At 46.6% G+C, this 22,277-nt stretch overlaps 1 protein-coding gene across 1 annotated transcript in view; it reads left to right on the top strand.

Moving 5' to 3' along the window:
- The window catches only part of LOC135898225 (MIF4G domain-containing protein B-like), a 139,860-nt gene that overhangs the window by 70,510 nt on the left and 47,073 nt on the right, over positions 1–22,277 (top strand). Inside the window, exon 6 of the mRNA XM_065427069.2 lies at positions 10,137–10,278. Within this exon, the coding sequence (XP_065283141.1) occupies positions 10,137–10,278 (142 nt within the window). The remainder of the gene's footprint in view (positions 1–10,136; positions 10,279–22,277) is intronic.

Genomic DNA, 22,277 nt, shown 5'->3' on the forward strand with positions numbered 1-22,277 from the left:
TCACATCATGGCCACCACCAAGGCCGGAGATATCTCCGAAGGAACCACCCCTTTTAATGCGAAGACATTATACGGCTTCTGAAGCGGAAAAACCGACGGTGGGGCCGCAGATGTACAAAATACCACGTGACGACGTAGACGCACCCTTGCCACTACTCGCGCGTTCGTCATCGTCGTCTTCCACAGCTGGTTCCGACGCCGTTCATCATTCAAGCGTTCCCATAATGACCCTCCCTCGGCGAAGGCGCTGACGGCACTGCTGCACTGTGTTACGAACTTCCAACCGGTGCCACCAGTGTTACGACATCCAACCGGTGCCACCAGTGTTACGAACTTGCACCGCTGCACCACGATAACGGCTTTGTGGTCCCGTAGCGCTCGTCACCCGTTTCGTGACAGAGCGTTGGTAGCGAAGACTCCGAGCCTGGCGTCGATGAGAATAACAAAAGGGACTTTATACATTATATACAGGTTATCATACAGGACATAAACGGATCGGCACTGGGGCCGAGAGCTCACACAAACGCGACTGTTCTCGCACGACGGCGTCCGGCGAAAACGCGTGACACATCTCACCCCAGTCGGGAGCGACCCTCTCTCCAGGTGGGGTCGGCGGATCCTGTTTTCGAGCGGCGTGTCGCTGCTTTTATAATCCCCGAGGCCCATTGTCACTCAAACGGCCCAATACAAAGTCAGCACACGACGGTCGTCCGAGGGGTCCAACCAGCGACCGCGCTGGCCACTCGGTTCAAAGTTCGCGCGCGCGGTGACCTCCCGGCAAGGGAGGTGCGGCGCCGGGCCGTCGGGCACACGCGGACACGTCAAAACACGCTGCTCCGCCGAGGCTTCTCCCGCACGAAGGCGCAGCATCTTGACTTGTGAAGGGAGAATTATGGCGCTCGCAGGATAGATTCTGCATCTTGCAGATTCGGGATCCGGGCTTGTGGTAATGGCACAACAGCATCCCCGCCCTCAGATAAGGCGCCGGGAAGACGAGCTGCCTCCACGTGGCTCGGATGCCAGGCGCGCACGTTCGTCAGGCTCGTCCAAGTTCACGTCCAGTGTCGGGACGCCAGGTAACCTCACGTGCCCAGGTCCGACTCGCCAGGACAGGAGCTCTGCTCACCACGTCGTCGCCAAGGCACCTTGACCAGCTCCGCTCGGGTCGTTCCTAAGACCTTGCTTCTCGCCACTGGTCCCGCTTGGTCGTTCTGCAGCTTGCAAAACCGACCGGCAAAAGGCAACACCCAACACGAACAAGTGCCCTCTGTCTCCCGTCAAACACCAGACAAGGCCATAATTCAAATCAACCTAACTAAATTGTTTTCCCCTTTTTTCTCCCGCTGCAACAAGAGGCAGGTGTACGATCTAGCACACAAGGCTCAAACAACCAGTTGTCAAATTAACAACTCAACAAAATAGAAACAATTATTAATCAGCAATAATAATTACAAATGGAATGGTCCCCTTGAAATCACTTGGACCGAAAACATACTTCTGAGGAAGCAAATGAGGTCATTCATTTTTCCCGGTGATATTTTCGCGGAATCCGAAGCTGCTTATATTTGCGACCCTGCTTATCCGTGTAGCGGCGGTACAATAAGCCAGATTCCTTGCCAAATGAAACCCTCTTTTTTTTCACTCCCCGTTTGACGCTCTTCCTCAGATCGGCTAGTGAACAATCTTCCTGTTGCTCGCGAATCCGAGTTCCCCTTTCAACTGCAGCCTGCTCCTGCCAGCTGGCGAAAACCGGAGCGAGTGTGGAGCCCGCGTCGCCTAATTGCGGCGTCGCGTCTCTATCGCGGCTAGCACTGCACGCGTCACTCCCACTCACCTCCAGGACCCGCTCGCCTAGGCCAGCCTCCGAGCTCTGCCTCTCCCGTGACTGCTCGCCACTCAAGTTACCGTGATCGGTCCGTGTGCCGCACCGCCTTTCGCTCACCGACGCTAAGTCAAGTTCCCTCGACAGCGGGCGCGCTTTGGATCGCGTGGGGGCCATGTACGCCACGTCGGCAAAGAATGATTTGCCCTGATCCCTCAGCAGCTGCTCCGAGTTATTTGAGAAGAGGTAGGAAAATTGCTCCGGGAGGGCGGCTGACACAGCGGCTTCGGTGTTAAGTTTTCCAAACTCTCCTTCAATGATAACCGTTGCGATCGGTAAACAGACACTCTCCTTCTCGGCCACTTGCCGTATCCTAACGCACTCTCCCGTAAAATCACTCGAGGAGACGAAAGACGGGTGAACAACGTCCATAGTTGCTGCAGAGTCCCGCAGTGCTCGGCACTTCTTGCCGTTTACCTTAATTTCCTGCACATAGGGCTCCAATAGACGTATGTTTTTGTGAGTTTCCTGTATCGTTGCAAAAGCAATTCTCTCTGGGCAGCTTGCAGCGATGTGCCCTTGCTTTTTGCAATTGTAGCAGGTTAACGGTTTCCGTTTTTCAAAAGAACGCGTTATTTCGTTTCGCTGTTTCGGACCATTGTCATCATTCTGAGATGCATTCTCTCCATCCCTTACAGTTTCTTTGGGAAGGGACTCGTCTTCCCGAAACTCGCGACGCGTGATTTCCTTCCGTTCGTCGGGCTTCCCGTAAAACCCATCTCTTCTATCTGCTTTTTCTACGCGCACTGCCTTGCTGTGCAAGCTGCGGCGTGTGTAATACTCTTCCGCTAACTCTGCTGCCTTGTTTAGCTTAACATCCTTTAGCCTATCTTGCAGCCAGAGCCGGACATCCTCATCAATGCAACGGTAGAACTGCTCCAACGCGATGCATTCGACAATTTTGTCGCGGTCGTCGAAAACATCTTCGCCCTTCAGCCATTCCACCAGGTCGGCTTTTAGACGAAACGCGAAGTCAACATTCGACTCCTTACCCTTTTTTGCATACCGGAACCTCTGCCGGAAAGCTTCGGGCGACAATTTGTACTTCCGCAGTAGCGCTTCCTTCACATCACTGTAGCTCTCAAACGCCTCTTTCGATAAGCAAGTTATTACGTCTGATGCCTCCCCAGGAAGCAAGGCTAACAGATTCTGTGCCCAAAGGGATCGCTCAATGCTATTTCGTTCGCACACGTGCTCAAATTTTACGAGGTATTTGGCCATATCCTCTCCGACGACAAAGGGTGGAAGTTGATCGCGTATTCTTGGAACATTAGAAGTGAGACTAGGCGCTGGCGAGCTATTTCGGGTCTCCAACTCTTTCATTTTAAGCTCGTGCTCACGAATCTCTCTCCTTTCCTCCTTTTCCTCCTCGCGACGTTGCTGTTCTCTCCTTTCCTCCTCGCGACGTTGCTGTTCTCTCCTTTCCTCCTCGCGACGTTGCTGTTCTCTCCTTTCCTCCTTTTCCTCTTCGCGACGTTCCTGTTCTCTCCTTTCCTCCTTTTCCCGTCGTTCATTTTCCTTCCTCTCCTGCTCGCAACGTTCCTTCTCCTCCCTTTCCCGACGTTCATTGATACCCGCCCAGGCCTCAGCGGCTTCCTCAGCCGTTACGTCCCCGGTCCTCATGACCTCAAGGATCGCATTCTTTCTTTTGGTTGAGCCCAACTCAATGCCCAACTCCTCACAAATTTCGAGAAGTTCCTTCACCTTGTACTTCTCCATCGTTCACACTGTCCTCCTGCTGTTTACCCTTTTTGAAAATACCTGCCGTACGCTACTATAACACTACTAGTAATACATATGCAAGTATTTCACACACTGCCCCGTTTTACCCCCTCAGCATCCCCTGGTTTTCAAAACACTCTTACTAGGCTTGAAACACACAAGGTTATCACAATGCAACACCAAATCCTTCCCTAAGCTACTATAACCTGTGTCAGAGAAAGTCTGGTGTTTGAGGTAAACTTCAGGCACTCACCGCGCCGAGGTAGCTGATGCCGGTCAATCCCGTAGCTGCCATCCAGTGTTACGAACTTCCAACCGGTGCCACCAGTGTTACGACATCCAACCGGTGCCACCAGTGTTACGAACTTGCACCGCTGCACCACGATAACGGCTTTGTGGTCCCGTAGCGCTCGTCACCCGTTTCGTGACAGAGCGTTGGTAGCGAAGACTCCGAGCCTGGCGTCGATGAGAATAACAAAAGGGACTTTATACATTATATACAGGTTATCATACAGGACATAAACGGATCGGCACTGGGGCCGAGAGCTCACACAAACGCGACTGTTCTCGCACGACGGCGTCCGGCGAAAACGCGTGACACATCTCACCCCAGTCGGGAGCGACCCTCTCTCCAGGTGGGGTCGGCGGATCCTGTTTTCGAGCGGCGTGTCGCTGCTTTTATAATCCCCGAGGCCCATTGTCACTCAAACGGCCCAATACAAAGTCAGCACACGACGGTCGTCCGAGGGGTCCAACCAGCGACCGCGCTGGCCACTCGGTTCAAAGTTCGCGCGCGCGGTGACCTCCCGGCAAGGGAGGTGCGGCGCCGGGCCGTCGGGCACACGCGGACACGTCAAAACACGCTGCTCCGCCGAGGCTTCTCCCGCACGAAGGCGCAGCATCTTGACTTGTGAAGGGAGAATTATGGCGCTCGCAGGATAGATTCTGCATCTTGCAGATTCGGGATCCGGGCTTGTGGTAATGGCACAACAACTGGCAGTCGGTGTGGTGGTTTCGATGAGTTCTGTCGTGCGTCCCGAAGCAACGCGCCGATCAGTTGTTGCCTCAGCGTAAACGGATAAGTGCGCAGAGGGCCAGCGCTTCGTTGTCGAAGGCGCCAATGCAACAGGCACGCTTCAGTTAACCCAAACAGCATTCTGCTGGCCACCAAAGCTAGCACGCGATGCATCCTGTTCACTCTGTTCCGGAGTGCGACATGGCATGTTCTATTCACGCGCCAGCCACACTAGACTGTCGAGCGTCCAATTGTCGCTGATGTAGACTAACAGCACCAGGCGTGGATCGCATCCGCATTAAGCCGAACTATACCGCCCCTTTACCTTGAGCCACCCCTGTGCGCTTTTCTTCGAGTGGAGGCAGAATGCATCGAGGCCGCGCTGTTGAACGTAGACAACCATTAAAAGAACATCGCGGGCGCGTAACGCGTTGTCAGAGCGCAGGAAGCAGCTAACAAAGTCTGCTTACTCCCCAGCAAGAAGACGTGTGGGACCTGTTCGCTGGTGCACCAGAACCGAATACAAGGCAGGGAGTACATAGCCTCCCCTCCAGGAGGTCTTCAGAAAACAGACAGCCCGGGCCCTGGTTCTCCACATTCTTCACTGCACGTTTTTTTCCGCCGGGCGATAATGAAACGTGAAGAATGAAAAACATCGATTTCTGCGACCTCTCTGTGACGCATTGACCTATATTTCAAGCGTGAGATTTTCCACGCAAGCTATTGCATCTAAATAATCTTGAATGGGGCTTTTTACGTGGTCGAATATTTTGTTGCAGTTGGCCTTTGATGCTTTCGCATTGACAACTTATGAGAAATGCTTTGGTGTCGTCGGATTTTTTTTGTGGCGCATTTTCGCAACCGTCAACTTCGCTTCAACATGGCCTGAACCAACCACTTATACCTTACGACGTTGCACTCCTTGTGCTAGACCATCTCGAACCCCTCTTGTGGAAACTCCGCGCTCACGCCCACGTCTCCCCGCTTCTCCATGTGTGTGACCAAGCAGGTTAGAGGTTGATAACAATGGGGAGCATAGGCCATGTTGTAGACTAAATTCCAGGCGCACAGTAGTGACAACAGCAAACATCACCCGCGTAACCACTAGGACGAAGTTTTGAGGGCGCGCGGTGAAGAGAATAAACGCAGTCCCCGATTTCTCTGCCTTGTACGTTGCGTAGTTTCCACTACACGCAATGAGCCGTTGCCGGGACTGACTGCGCGTGTGTTCTGTCATTTGCGTTTCCCGCAGCGGATGGCCTGCTTACTGTTGCGAACGTTTCGTACAAGGACAGCGAGCACTATACACCGAGCTTTGCCTGTCGCTCACTGTGTCCGTTTTTCCTCTCCTACGCTAACCTGAGGTGAACAGCGGTGGCGTAGAGGTAGAACACCCGCCTCACGTGCAAGAGGTCCGTGGTTCGAATCCCGGTGCCAGCAATTTTCCACCGGATTAAAAAAAAAAGAAATCCGCGTGTTGATAAAATTGCACAAACAGGCCTGGAGTGTGGCCTGATCCCGGTGACCAGAACCGGTAACGCACTCCCTCACCAGAGCAGGATTGGCCACCCTGGTGCAGTACTTGGCAACAACCTCCTATATGAACACAACAATCAAACCCCGGCTCTCAGTCCCCAGCAGCTGCGAAGCAACTGACCACGGCGGCGGTCACACCTGCAACGCAGCAGAGGGTGCTAAGAATCCCTGGCTCCGGACAGGCCGCCAATGGAATATGAACCTGGCAACGTTTAACGCTAGAACGTTATCTAGTGAGGCGAGTCTAGCAGTGCTATTGGAATAATTAGAGGGCACTAAATGGGATATAATAGGGCTCAGTGAAGTTAGGAGGCCAAAAGAAGCATATACAGTGCTAAAAAGCGGGCACGTCCTGTGCTACAGGGGCTTAGCGGAGAGAAGAGAACTAAGAGTCGGATTCCTGATTAATAAGAATATAGCTGGTAACATACAGGAATTCTATAGCATTAACGAGAGGGTGGCAGGTCTTGTTGTGAAGCTTAATAAGAGGTACAAAATGAAGATTGTACAGGTCTACGCCCCTACATCCAGTCATGATGACCAGGAAGTCGAAAGCTTCTATGAAGACGTGGAATCCGCGATGGGTAGAGTGAAAACTAAATACACTATACTAATGGGCGACTTTAATGCCAAGGTAGGCAAAAAGCAGGCTGGAGACAAGGCAGTGGGGGAATATGGCATAGTCGCTAGGAATAGCAGGGGAGAGTTATTAGTAGAGTTTGCGGAACAGAATAATATGAGGATAATGAATACCTTCTTCCGCAAGCGGGATAGCCGAAAGTGGACGTGGAGGAGCCCGAACGGTGAGACTAGAAATGAAATAGACTTCATACTCTGCGTTAACCCTGGCATCATACAAGACGTGGACGTGCTAGGCAAAGTGCGCTGCAGTGACCACAGGATGGTAAGAACTCGAATTAGCCTAGACCTGAGGAGAGAACGGAAGAAACTAGTACATAAGAAGCCGATTAATGAGTTAGCGGTAAGAGGGAAAATAGAAGAATTCCAGATCAAGCTACAGAACAGGTATTCAGCTTTAACTCAGGAAGAGGACCTTAGTGTTGAAACAATGAACGACAATCTTGTGGGCATCATTAAGGAGTGTGCAATGGAAGTCGGTGGTAACTCCATTAGGCAGGATACCAGCAAACTATCGCAGGAGACGAAAGATCTGATCAAGAAACGCCAATGTATGAAAGCCTCTAACCCTACAGCTAAAATAGAACTGGCAGAACTTTCGAAGTTAATCAACAAGCGTAAGACAGCTGACATAAGGAAGTATAATATGGATAGAATTGAACATGCTGTCAGGAATGGAGGAAGCCTAAAAACAGTGAAGAAGAAACTAGGAATCGGCAAGAATCAGATGTATGCGTTAAGAGACAAAGCCGGCAACATCATTCCTAATATGGAAGAGATAGTTCAGGTGGCTGAGGAGTTCTATAGAGATTTATACAGTACCAGTGGCACCCACAACGATAATGGAAGGGAAAATAGTCTAGAGGAATTTGAAATCCCAAAGGTAACGCCGGAAGAAGTAAAGAAGGCCTTGGGAGACATGCAAAGGGGGAAGGCAGCTGGGGAGGATCAGGTAACAGCAGATTTGTTGAAGGATGGTGGACAGATTGTTGTAGAGAAACTGGCCACCCTGTATACGAAATGCCTCATGACCTCGAGCGTACCGGAATCTTGGAAGAACGCTAACATAATCCTAATTCATAAGAAAGGAGACGCCAAAGACTTGAAAAATTATAGACCGATCAGCTTACTGTCCGTTGCCTACAAACTATTTACTAAGGTAATCGCAAATAGAATCAGGAACACCTTAGACTTCTGTCAAGCAAAGGACCAGGCAGGATTCCGTAAAGGCTACTCAACAATAGATCATATTCACACTATCAATCAGGTGATAGAGAAATGTGCGGAATATAACCAACCCCTATATATAGCTTTCATTGATTACGAGAAAGCGTTTGATTCTGTCGAAACCTCAGCAGTCATGGAGGCATTACGGAATCAGGGTGTAGACGAGCCATATGTAAAAATACTGAAAGATATCTATAGCGGCTCCACAGCCACCGTAGTCCTCCATAAAGCAAGCAACAAAATCTCAATAAAGAAAGGTGTCAGACAGGGAGATACGATCTCTCCAGTGCTATTCACAGCATGTTTACAGGAGGTATTCAGAGACCTAGAGTGGGAAGAGTTGGGGGCAAAAGTTAATGGAGAGTACCTTAGTAACTTGCGATTCGCTGATGATATTGCCTTGCTTAGTACCTCAGGGGACCAATTGCAATGCATGCTCACTGACCTGGAGAGGCAAAGCAGAAGAGTGGGTCTAAAAATGAATCTGCAGAAAACTAAAGTAATGTTTAACAGTCTCGGAAGAGAACAGCAATTTACAATAGGCAGCGAGGCACTGGAAGTCGTAAGGGAATACACCTACTTGGGGCAGGTAGTGACGGCGGATCCGGATCATGAGACGGAAATAATCAGGAGAATAAGAATGGGCTGGGGTGCGTTTGGCAGGCATTCTCAGATAATGAACAGCAGGTTGCCATTATCCCTCAAGAGAAAAGTATATAATAGCTGTGTCTTACCAGTACTCACTTACGGGGCAGAAACCTGGAGGCTTACGAAAAGAGTTCTACTCAAATTGAGGACGACGCAACGAGCTATGGAAAGAATGATAGGTGTAACGTTAAGGGATAAGAAAAGGGCATATTGGGTCAGGGAACAAACGCGAGTTAATGACATCTTAGTTGAAATCAAGAAAAAGAAATGGGCATGGGCAGGACATGTAATGAGGAGGGAAGATAACCGATGGTCATTAAGGGTTACGGACTGGATCCCAAGGGAAGGGAAGCGTAGCAGGGGGCGGCAGAAAGTTAGGTGGGCGGATGAGATTAAGAAGTTTGCAGGGACGGCGTGGCCACAATTATTACATGACCGGGGTTGTTGGAGAAATATGGGAGAGGCCTTTGCCTTGCAGTGGGCGTAACCAGGCTGATGATGATGATGATGACGCTAACGCATTTGCGGCACAAACATCGACAGTTTGCGTAAGTTTCCTCTCGATATGAATGCGAGTATTAAAAATTGCGTTGTAGTTACTGTTCTGAAACTCGTTGCACTCGATGGTAAACGGAACGTGAACGCAATATCGTATTTATTTTGGCACGCAAAAGAAATGAGCAGAAACCGTCGACTGCGGTGCAAGCGATTAGCAGAACGTTCCTCAAAAGCTACTCAATTTATTAAGCGAACGATGTGGTTGTAGGCATATTTTCGTTGCCGTGGGGATATTGAGGTAGCGCTTGTTGTATCATTGCGTGATTTTCTAGACACCAGAGCCGTTAAGTAACACGTTCGTATACGGCTGCACAGAGGGGTAAACATATTAACCCGATTTGTCATGTATCTTGTTTCGGCCGACACGACCGCCGGCGTCGAAGGCGCCTACCATATTCCGCTCCCACGGCCTGTAGCTCTTTCGTACAGCCGCCGCAGGGGAGGAGGGCAGAGGCAAAAGAGGAGGCTGATCACCCCCCCCCCCCCCGATTGCTTTAGCACAGAATAGAAACCTTCAGGCGCCGCACAGCTCTCGGACGACAGCAGGTGCGTTCGGAAGAGCTGTAATTGTATTCCGAGAAGAACGCGACCCACAACGGGGTTTGCCCGTTAAGCAAGCGCCCTTTGCGTCGGCGCTTTTGTATGGGCAGTTACAGACCGACCACGACCGCTCGTCAACCTTCACGAAATCCGGCCAAAAAGCTTCGAAAACCATTTTGTTTTCTTTAAAAACAACATTTCATACCGTTGAGATTTTTTCCTTTGAAATGATGTTAATATTAGGGGGGGGGGGGGGCTTGTAATAAAAACGTCCTCGGCTTCGATTACCATTGGCGTGACGTAGAAAGACGTTGAAGTAAGTATGACATTGTCGCAGCATCTACATCAACCTGCTATTCTGTCCTCCAGGCTGCGCCTGTCTCGCCACTGCCATCATTGAGAGACGACCAGAAAGCGGCTGCAGCGAGCGGCCCCACTTGCCCTGAGGCCGTTGCGTGGAGCAAAAGGCATCCGGGCACTTTGCGGTACATCGTCGCACAAGCGACACTCGGTAACTGTCTATAAATAGTGTACACCGAAGAGAGCTCTCACGCCCTGCGGAAGCTTTTGTGTTCTAGGTTGCTACCCTCCTAAATCCACCTCAGATTTCGCTGGCGCTTCGCTATGTCCGCCGCATTTTTACGCTATACCCGAGCAAATTAAAGCGCTTCGTTGTATGCATCCGAGCTTAAACAAACCTTTCTCTATTCTGAATTGGCTGCGCGTTTCGCATTCCTGGTCTTCGTGTTGCAGCGCTGCCGTGCCTGATCATAACTGATCTGATTGATTGACCTAAGCCTCGATTGTAGCCCATATTGCAAGGAAACAACCGTATTTTTATTCCTGGATTCACTACACCTTTACAGAAGCCCCGGAGTTACTCGACTTGGTGTATCGCCATACGACTCGGTAGCTTGGCACGAAGTGTGTGGACAGACATGAGCAACAAAACACATATGGGTGTTCTTCTTTTTTTGTGTGTGTGTCCGCACGCCGCTTTGCACTAAGAATCCATAGTCGGAATGCAAAACCAACTCTCCCTATAGTCAGACCTGCTGGTTAAATGTCGGCTGCGGGGCTGCAGTGCAAACAGCAGTGTTGGCTCGTCAGCTGCGTACGCCATCGCCCGCGCTAGCAAAGGTGGGAACATACAGTGCTTTCAGCGACGCCGGCGTCCCGCTACATGTTCTCCTCGCCGCCCTGTAGTCGTACGGCCATTGCGGTATCGAACGCGGACTGCACGGCTGGCTGTGCTTTGATTGACATTTTTAGCCGACGACGCCATCTGCCTCTACCGGCAGACATCATATTTCACCACCGCCGCAACATAACCACCTTCAACCATTAACTACCACTAACAGCATTGCTACAAAAAAATATGAGAAAGAAGCTAGAAAATTGGACTATTCAATTTCTAAACCAACGAGGTTACCGCAGAGGCTGTGATCGCTGATTGCTACGCAGTAACACTGAAAAGTAGTCACAAGTAGGCTTCAGCTGAAGGTGTGTATTGCGCATGAATGAAGAGCACATTTTGAGAGCATAAACCAATAGGCAAGATAACCGTTATTAAGCCAAGAAGTGTATGAATTGTTCCTTGAGCCAGACTTAAGAACGCAATTACACAGCATGGACAGGAAGCCAAGGCAGCCATAGGGGGAGTTAGTTCTAGCTTTTATTTGATGTGTAGGAATGATAAGTTAAAGGGAAATGAAAGTCGACGAGAAAGCAATTTGCACCCGGTGGGAGCCTTTCTACCACGCAGTTTTCGGAGAACCAATTTTTTTCTTTAGTAGATCGGTGATAATTATGCTGGTGTGTTGTTTCGTTGAAAATATACTATAGCAGGAGATGTAGTCCGAGGATGCGTCGGCGGAACCGAATATATATATAAACAGCCTATTATACGGCCTATTATTAAATATATAAACAGCTTATTATTGCGAAAGCCTTAAATGGCTCGTTGCGCGATGGCCTTAAGAAAACAAAACGCGGCGCCTAGTGGAGTGGTACAAAAATTGTCGTCATTAGCAATGGCTTATAGCCCCGTAAGCAAGGGCTCATACCACCGTAAGGAAGGAAAAAAAAAACATGCAATGTCTCGCACCCCCTCAAGACCGAGGCTACAAGCGCCCAGCAAAGTAAAGCAAACAGTGCCTGCGTTCATTGAAATCACCCATACAGTACACGGAAACACATCAATTTTAATAAAGAACAGGTTCCAAACAAGCATCCGAACCACCAATAAAGCATTGCGTGCACCTGTCGGAATTTACACTACGGCCGAAGATGCTCGCCAAGCGCGAATTGGATGTGTGACGTGCGAAGCGACGGTAGCAAGGAGTTCGACAGCGAGTGCTGCCTACCACTCCCAGGAGGATGCAACCTAATTTGGAAGGGAAACGTCGTTGACGAAAGTGCGACCCTGCTATACGAGCGCGCGAAGCCTCTCCTAAGCGTCGAAAAGGAGCCGATAAACCGAACTGCGATAGCAGCAGAGAGATTCTTGGTTGGGAAGTGAAAGGTAGGCCTAAGTGCGGCGCGGTAACTGTCTCTCAATAGACGATTTTAGTTTAGCGTACGCAACTATAGCGTACGCTACATGGTGTAATATAGCGTACGCTAAGCAGCGCACGTTTGTTACAGATTTAGTTGTCTCGCGTGATGTTCTGATCTGGGAGGCCATATGCCGTCCTTGCGGCTATCTCCCGACTGGAGCGATAGGTGTTACTGACATCTCGAACCTCAGAGAAAAAGAAACCGAAAATCTGGTGGAACAAGGAGATACCAGAAGCGATCGCCGAACGACAGACAGCATCCCAAGAGCTCAGGCAGGCAAAGAAGGCGCAGTCGCCGCAGGATGAAGTAGCCAGTAAATAGAAAATATACGGGAGCAAAAGTATCTGGTTCAAATGCTTGTGCAAGAAAAATTAAAAGGTGGAAGGGAACGTTGGTTGTCAGAAATACGTGAAAGCAAAGGCGGCACCTAGAATATTATTGAACCACAAAATTCTTAGGCAGGAAGTCAACAGCAATACAGCATATCCCAGACGAAAATGAAAACAGACTGGAAGGAGAATCGGCGATAAATTACATCCGTAAATTAACAGCCGAATCTTTACAAGGCAACGATGAGGTTGTATTTGAAGAAAAAAAGAGCATGAAAGAGATCCAAGTGGAAAAGGAGCTGGTGCTGACAAATTGAAACTGGAAGAAAGCGGTAGAGAAAATTTCTAAGCGCACAACCACAGGGCTAGACGAGGTTCCCATTAGGCTGATAAATGAACTAGGACCAAAAACTAAGGAAGCTCTGCTGAAAGCAGTGGAAAAAACTTTAAAAGATAGACCAGCCAGTTTGCGACAAAGTAGAATGAATTTAATTTATAAAGGTAAGAGGGAGAAAGACAAAATTGACACGTATAGACTGTTGACCATTATATCGGCAATATACAGGCTAGCATTGCCGGCAATCAAATTAAACCTAGAAGCATGCATGGGCAGTGAATAATGACATTTTGGGAGAAATTCAGATTGGCTTCAGAAAAGGAAGGCGTTTGGATCATAACTTATTTGTTCTTACTCAGTGTATAGAAATATCAAGAGTAGAAAGCAGACCATCATATGAGGCTACACTCTAAGAAAAACGAGATTAAAAAGTGAGTGACGGCAACATGACTCTCTTTTTTCTTTCGAAGACCCACTTTTGCGCGAGTAGAGTCACACAACAAGGGTCAACATTTGCGCATGTGTAGTTTGACTCTCAATAGTACGCGAAGAGTCGTCTTGGAAGATCGCGACTCCTCTTATATTCGAGATGGGTCTGGCGAGAGAAAGATTATAATGGAGGAGAATTCAGAAATACCAGATAACGTCTTCTTCTTTAGGCAGGTCCTCGGGTTCCTGTCCTGATTGTAATGTGGTGTATCATTCTTTCATCCTTGTCATGTTCTGCAATTACTTCGAACTCTATTGATTTTCCTTGACCATATTTGTTGATAAATCACACGCTTAACGATAGCTGGTTTCTTATGCTAAGGAAGACCTGGATTCGTCACACTTGATTCTGACCACAAGTAAATCTTAAAAAAAGTATTGGCTACTAAAGAGAGCACAGCAAGGAGATAACAAGTTCAATAGGCGCACTCAACAGTGTCGATTGTAAATGTAATTCCACGGCGTAAGAGAAAATTTTGAAGATTTAGGTTCCAAAATCAAGATCTTGTTATGAGGCGCACGGTAATGGCAAGCTGCAGATTTATTTTCAACAGCTCGGTTTATCTAACGTGTACGGAATGCACGATATACGCGCGTTTTCGCATTCTGACGCCGTTGGAATGCATCTGCCGCGGTTGTGATCGGACCTGTCACCTCGAGCTCCGCAGCGCAACACCAAAGCCACAGGGCTACTGCAGTGCGTTGTATTCCGCGACCAGAAATAAACATTACCGTACTGAACGCTGCTTTTCAACCCGCCAGAAATATAAAAACAAAAATACAGCAGTTTCACTCCAATGCTGCACGAACCACTGCACGAACGATTGCACGAACCAAGGCTCGTAGTTGATCAGCTGAATAAACTGCAGTAAACATTCGTTTACTCCTTAAATTAACAAGCACTGGGTTACGCGAACACTCGTTGTCCCAGCGTTGGTGTGATGAAGGGCGCTAACAAGGTGGACCGAACGCTTCTGCTGGCCTCTTCCTTCAAAGCGTCTCTGAAACTTCAAATTGCTCTATCTGAGCGGCCCCCGAGCTTTGCATCCATCGGAAATTATCTCCAAGACAGAGCGAGGCTGGCGCAAGACCAGGCTAGAGCAACGGCCAGAGGAGATGCGCGCTAAACTAGCGCCTCCGTCTCCCGGCTTGCGCGCGTTTTATCACGTGAACTCCTATATCTTGACTTGGGGCGGCCATCCAGCCCGGCTCACCCTCGAACACTTCCTTTACCGCGCAAAGCCAACGGCGCGGAACAGGATTTTATCGCGCTTTATACGTAAGCTCACGGCAACACCGACAGATATATTTCGACGGCTGTGTCCACATCATTCCTATCGCAAAATTCGCAATAAACAGAAAATTTTACTAAGGACCAACAACGCTGCTTCTCCACGTCGTGGTACATTGGTGAACGATATTTCTGGAAAATGTGTTGCTAAATATTCGCCAAATAACTGCGTTCGTATTTGGTGATAGCGGAACGCAGTCGCAAGAAATTGTGGAGGAAATACCCGTGTTCTGGCAGCTTCAGGTGCACTAGATTATTCAGTAACCTCGGCGGCATTATAGTTCGACCTTACATCAGAGCAAACTGCACTTGACAGAGATCAAGGGCAGCCGCACCATTATAGCTAAGCAAATGAAGCACAATTACGCCACGTCTTCAGATTTCGAGCACGCTCCGACAGCCCAACGATAGATATTTCAAACGCAACCAAACTCAGACGAGCAGATTTTGCTTCTGCGAAGTGAACGTAGCGGGTATTTCAAGACGCGTGTTAAATTCATGGCTGTGTCATTCGTGACCATTACTTAAGTGACATAAAATTATCAGTGAGCAAAACGGTTTTTATTTCAACGCGAGGAAAGTAAACCGTAACTAGCGCAACTGTTTTGCGCAATTTTGCGGGTCCAAAGCCGTATCCGTCAATAACATGACGCCATTTTGCAGTTGCGCTGCATCACGCGCGAGTACGTTGTCGTTGAGTAGTTCTGAAATCGCTGCATTAGGAGCGACTGCAACCTGGCGTTGCAGCAAGTTACGGTGGGAACTTCTGTCCGTGCTGTGTGATTGCGACGAGGAGGACCGCCGCCAGCAGCGGCGTGTCGCCGATTTCGTCTTTGCCGACATCGAGCAAGTGCAGCTTGCCGGACTTTCACAAGCACCCGAAGTGTTGCGGCTTGCACTGCGTCTTTCATTGTGATAAGAGAGATCGCAACGCACAGAGATGCTCAGATGCATACGAAAGACTCTTAACGTCTCAGGTAAGCATATCAGCTTTTGTTCCGAGTTTACAAACGGCGCGTACTCGGCCCTTCCGGTATGGCTGCATTTTGCGCCAGGTTTCTCTTGGCAGTTCACAGACGTTTCTTAGGCATGAGTGCGCGTATGTATGCGAAAATACTACTGGCACACGGAAGCCTCAGGAGAGCATCTGAAATTATAGCAAAGCTGTACTGTCAGGGGAAACACCATTCTTAATTACTCTAGTGATGATTGGACTGTCGCATCGAAAAATCCATTGAATATCAAGTACTGCATATCTTGAAGTCTAGACACAATAGTAGCGCCAGTGTGACTTTCGCTGGCGAAAACAGGTAGTCGAAAAGACAGCTTGTGTATTCTGAAGATTATCTAGCGCTCTAGGTATGTTACCGCGAGTAATAAAAGCGTTACAATGCTCTATTGAGCGTCAGGCGACGTGGCAGCACAGACATTTTCGTAGCGGTAAGGCGGCTGCATTCCAAGCGAGCAGACACAACGTTTTAGAAGCGCTGAAACAGAACAAATTTATTGTGCATTTGGCTGCAAGTCGGAAACATATTAGCCCACAATCTAAGCCGATGTATAATGTTATTATTTTTCATGTAATCTTTATTTTAACGGTTGTAAATATTTAAAAGCAGGAATTTGCTGCAACCCTTATATAGTAAATGCTGCTAGGCTTACGAAACCTGGCTGTGTTATGTGGAGAATATGTAGCATTGCTACTGCATTTTCTATGTAGAGTCCAGTGTTTTAGGAAAAAAAGGGTCTTTTTAGTTGTGGTCTTATGCTAGTGCATATATTTGGCAAGCAGAAATGAGTTGATTGCAAAGTTGTAACTCCCATTGAGCTGCATATGAACTCAAGTTTATCCTCTCTTGGCTATTGTAATGTGCGTATAACAATTTTAAGTATATGCAGCTGTAGTTGGCTTAGTCGCTGAAGCGTATTTTGTAAAAGAAGAAGGCTATGATTATTTTAGTGTTTTCATGAAGAAATACCTTTTTTTCTTGTACCAGGAAACGCTCACACTATTGAATGAAATGAAGTGTGGTGTATTTTTTTGCTAATTTAATAAAGGAAATTTTGTCTGCCGTGTATCAGAGAGAAGTTTACTTTCTTTTACTAAACAGCGCGTTATATCCTCTGCTACTGCTGTTGTTCTGTGTTTTTTGTAATTTTGAAATGTACTTTATTTTAGGTATTCAAGAAATCGGCAACAGCCAGAAGTCGCCATCTTATCCAGCACGTTATAAGTGAGACAGATCGTAGCAGACACTTTCAGCATATGATGCTATTTGTTGCAATTTTGTGTCCACTTTTCTTTCCTTTATTCATTTTAGCATTATTGTGCAAAGGGTAATACTTTTTGCATGAGCCTCCATAAGCCTCCTTTGTCCGTATCTCAATTTTGTGCAGTTACTCTGTTGTTATCCACCAACATGCCCAAGTTCTTCATCAGCTACATTTACTAATTCTCCCTTATTACAATTTCATTGATACAACATTGAAACTACAGAGGAATACAGAGACTTCGAATGATCAAGAGCCGTAGAACAAGGAGCGTCACTGCAGCCAATGTTTCAACAAAGAGAAGAGAAATTTCTTGTTCTATCACTATTTACGATTAAAATATGGCATTATTGCCCTTGCTGAAGTATTATGCATTATGGAATAAAAATTAGCAGGGTACATCAGCAGTTTGCGATAGGTAGCGAAGCACTGGAAGGGGTAAGGGAATACTATACTTAGGGCAGGTAGTGACCACGGATCCGGATCATGAGGCTGAAATAACCAGAAGAGTAAGAATGGGCTGGGGTGCGTTTGGCAAACATTCTCAAATCATGAACAGCAGGTTGCCACTATACCTCAAAAGGAAAGTGTATAACAGCTGTGTGTTACCAGAACTCACATATGGGGCAGAAACCTGGAGGCTTACGAAAAGGGTTCTGCTGAAATTGAGGACGACGCAACGAGCTATGGAATGGGTGTAACGTTAAGGGATAAGAAAAGAGCAGATTGGGTGAGGGAACAAACGCGAGTTAATGACATCTTAGTTGAAATCAAAAAAAAGAAATGGGCATGGGCAGGACATGTAATGAGGAGGGAAGATAACCGATGGTCATTAAGGGTTACGGACTGGGTTCCAAGGCAAGGGAAGCGTAGCAGGGGGCGGCAGAAAGTTAGGTGGGCGGATGAGATTAAGAAGTTTGCAGGGACGGCATGGCCACAATTAGTACATGACCGGGGTTGTTGGAGAAATATGGGAGAGGCCTTTGCCCTGCAGTGGGCGTAACCAGGCTGATGATGAAGATGATCATGATGAAGATGAAGATGATTATGATGATGATTATGATGATGATGATGATGATGATGATGAAACTCTGGCGGCTCCCATTCCTGCGTCCTGCCACTACCGTATCCTGAGTACGTCCATCAGGGAGTTGGAAGTTTTTGGCGGCTCCTGCCACTGCGTCCTGCCACCACCGTGTCCCAACTACGTCCACTAGGGAGTTGGCAGCCTTAGTGATGATGCCAAGCAGGCTAGAAGCTGACAGAAAGATTGAGGTAAATACATGTAATGAAGTGGCAACTTTTTGAGTGAAGTGCCTTGTAGCCACTCAGCAATGAAAGAACTAACTTCGAAGCAGTTATCGGTGCAGGAATGCTCAAGTTCATGCATTTAATCTTAGCCGCCAAGAGGCTATGGGATTAGGTGAAACGCGATGCAAATGTTGAAACTAGTGGGAGACCGCTTGTACAATTTGATTTCTTCCTTAACACAAAAACTGCTTTGATAAAGCTTTAGCAATATAAAAACAATACACTGTACTCTCATACATGGTATTGGGCATACATTTACTAGGACTGCCTCAATAGTAAGTATACCGATAAATATACACCAAAACTGACTTTTTTTGCAAGTTCATGCTCATCTGTGCACTGCTGCATAATTTATCTTTCTGAAACCAGTTTTTGCTGCAAGTCCTAAACACGTGAATTACAGAAATTTGCCGTTTTTGCTGTAAGCCAGTTCTATGAAAATAAAGTTAATAGGCCATTTTCTCCATTTTGATAACCCATAATAAACTCAGTAGTGGCTAATAAGCAGGTCAATTTTTGGAGTAAGACCTCTCATTATTGTCCTGAAAATGTTGGCCCTCATTGAAGGAACCAATTTTTAGGCTGACTTTTACGACGCATAGTTTGGTGCTTTACACAAAATCTCACTTAGTGCTTGCGCCAGTAAAAAAACCATTTAGGTTAAGTATTTCTTGAAATTAACTTTTGTCCTATAGGGAACGGCCTCCAGTTTTTCAAGAAGAAATTTTGAATGGTCGCTTGCGAGGTTCGACAGCTTGCATGGAATAGCCTACTTACACAAATAGGGAGGGCCATGTACACTTGATTAGTGTTAAGATACTATTGTTGGTCTACAAAAGACAAAATAAAACATTCCGTCCTATAAGCAGGTCTTCACATTCATTTACACCTTTGCGCATTTGTATACCTGGAGTCTGGTGACTTGTGCCTGTTTCCATTACCTGCTATGTGCAGATGGTACTTCAGGTTTGCCCTATGGTGAAGAATATTTTGGTGCTTATATATTTGGATCTGTGTTTTTCAGGTTGCCTCGAAGTTTTAACCAAGCCATGCCACACACTCAGGCCAGGCCTCTTGCGAACGACGTGTAACCAGGCTCAGCGCATGAGTGTCCAGTGAGTCCGGAGATCAAGGCAACCTGCTGTGCATTGACCAGCATGCAACCTTTGGTGACCCCTCTACATGTTCCACCTATTTCACAGCTGTACCTCAGCTTTCGTCTATCGAAACAGCATGACCAGCTGTGGACACTTTCGAACCATGGATGATTGTTGGGGTGGAGAGATTTGACGAGACATTCTATTTGTCTCTTGAAATTCTTAGCAAATACTTGTGTTATTTTAATTAATATGTGTCTTTAGTACCAAGTTTTAAATGGTTCCTTTCTATTAAAATTCTCGCCATCGATTGCTGCTATTATAATGTATGTCCGTCTTTATGCCCAGTTTTTCTTAGTTTTTGTACTTGTGTATTTAATTGATAGGTTCATATTCCTGTTATACACAAGGCTTAAATGCAAACTTACGGCATTTTTCTCTTCCTTTTGATAATCTACAGCACTGCAAAGTGTTCAAGAAATGTAACCTAACATGGGCTCTGGTGCAAAATAAATTTAGGAGCAATATAGAGTACTTATTTTAAACACCCATTATTTTTAGAAAGGTCAAAAATATAGGAGCACAAAAAAGAAAATATAGAACTAGAGAAACATGAGTTCCCCTCTTAAGTCTCTTAATGGTGTGACTTCCTTTCACTGCAAAGATATCAGTGGTACTCGCACACAAGGTTTGAGACACGAAAGCTATGATGTCCTTGTCATTTCTCAGTGCCTATTTCCCACACTGACGAATGTCAAAAGCATCGTAGGTTTCATGCACACATTGGTTGTGTTACACTTTTGAGTATTTCATTTCTCGAACACAAAGGTTTACAGCAGTGCATTAAATAGCAAATGCATTTCATAATTTATTAGTGCAAGAGTAACAGTACAGATCATGCAAAAATAATTTTACAGACTATATGTCCATGCGTGCACGCTTCTGATGACATAGCACTGACGTGGTCGTAGGATGAATGTCTGTTTCAGATTTAAATATTGGCTTCCAGGTCTGGGTTAGCCTCCTGCACTGAGTATTTTAGGTCAGATCCCATTTACTAGAGAATGTGATTTAAACCAGGAATTATAAACATCAAAAGATCTTGTGTAGGACACTAATGTGACAATAAGCAAGGTTCTTTGTGCATTAATTTCAAAATTTGTGAGGATACATTTTATGACTGGTTTTATTATTGCGAGAACAAATATGTGTTTGCTGTCACACTCGAGCTGGCCGCTTCCATTTGCATACAACCCCATTAGGGCTAAAAATTCAGTGTATTACCCTATTTACTCACATAATGATCCCAATTTTTGTAAAAAAAATTGACTCAAATTCAGGGGTGCGATCATTAAGCGGGTTAAATTTCCTGCAAACATGAAAAAAATTCATCTGGCGTTTGCTACGGGCTAACAACAGGTCAACAAGTAGGCAGCTGCCACTGTATGTAGTGCGGGACATGAAAATAAAATATGGCCGCCGGCGGAGCAAGCCGAACGCACCGAACGCGATTTTTTTTTTGTTCTGGTGAGTACATTACGTGGATTCAAACAGTTTCTTCCGTATCAGTAATGAATAATATCGGCAAGTTTGTGGTTATAACATAGCCATGTCCTCTTTGAGGGGACAGAAACAGATGCACGCGCTGAGTTGCCTGTGACATAGGAACATATGGCGGGCATGCTGTGGAAACTGCGGCATTTGTCTTCACTACTATCCTAATAGGGCAACCTTCCGCTAAGCGTGGGTGAATATCTTAGCTGTGTTACAAACGTCGGTGTATGAATAGGGTACACTTCTAACGTATCCGTGTAAACGTGGCTGCTATCGTTTCCGCTCGCGATTTGTTGAGTGCCCACGAGTGCACATGAGAAGAACCAAAGGACGCCTTTTTTGTTGATTGTGTTTTATAACGCCTACACATAGTAAAGGCAAGTTTGGTTGTAGCTTTTTTTTGTGATGGAAGTGCGAAAAGTGATGAAAGGAATGAAATTGGGCATCTGCTTAAAAATGTTTGGTACATGCAGACCGCATGGTTTGTCTTGAGTCGTTCGGATAGCATTCGACAGATGGTAGTTGCGATCATTATTAGCTAGAATTGGCACATGGCATATCACAGCAGCAAGTTCGAGGTGCGATCATTGCACGGGAAATAAAAAAAATCAATATTTGACGACAAAATTTAGGGGTGCAATCATTATGCGAGTAAATGTGGTTATAAGTTGTTTTTTGGTTTTGCGCGCTCAATGTTATGTGATGCAAAGAGTGACATTCAACAAAATGCAAAAATGACTAAGGAATGCAAGCAGGGTGTGGGGCTTTTTAGGCAGATGCGTGCTTGTGCTATCTATAAAACTCCCCATGGTATGGCTGAAGGCATTTTCTAACACTTTGGTAGAATACACTGACACCCGCTTATTAAAGGGAAATACTCCTCGTGTGGTGAAGAGGAAGACGAAGAAGGCGCTCTTGCGGCTGTGCGCGTGATCAGCGTTTGTCTACTGCCAGTGCTACCAGACTGTGCCTAGTGCCTCATAATAAATCATCTTATTACACTCGAAACAACTTTTTTATATATATTTGTGGAAGAGATTTGAATATACTATCATTCATAAAGTGGTTTATTAGATATGAATTGTTATTAATTTTTGTGTAGCTGCTCTTTTTTAGTTATGTCCTACTCAGTGCCAAAATATTTTTGTGGGCACTTTTTTTTATACAAAATTTTCACGAAGAGCTTCATGGCGTATCTTATTTAGCTAGTTGTATACTGCAAAGTGGTGATACTACCTATCCAAACGGCTTGTGCAATTACTGGAACTATGC

Source organism: Dermacentor albipictus, chromosome 5 (assembly GCF_038994185.2).
Source record: "Dermacentor albipictus isolate Rhodes 1998 colony chromosome 5, USDA_Dalb.pri_finalv2, whole genome shotgun sequence".
Lineage (NCBI taxonomy): Eukaryota > Metazoa > Arthropoda > Arachnida > Ixodida > Ixodidae > Dermacentor > Dermacentor albipictus.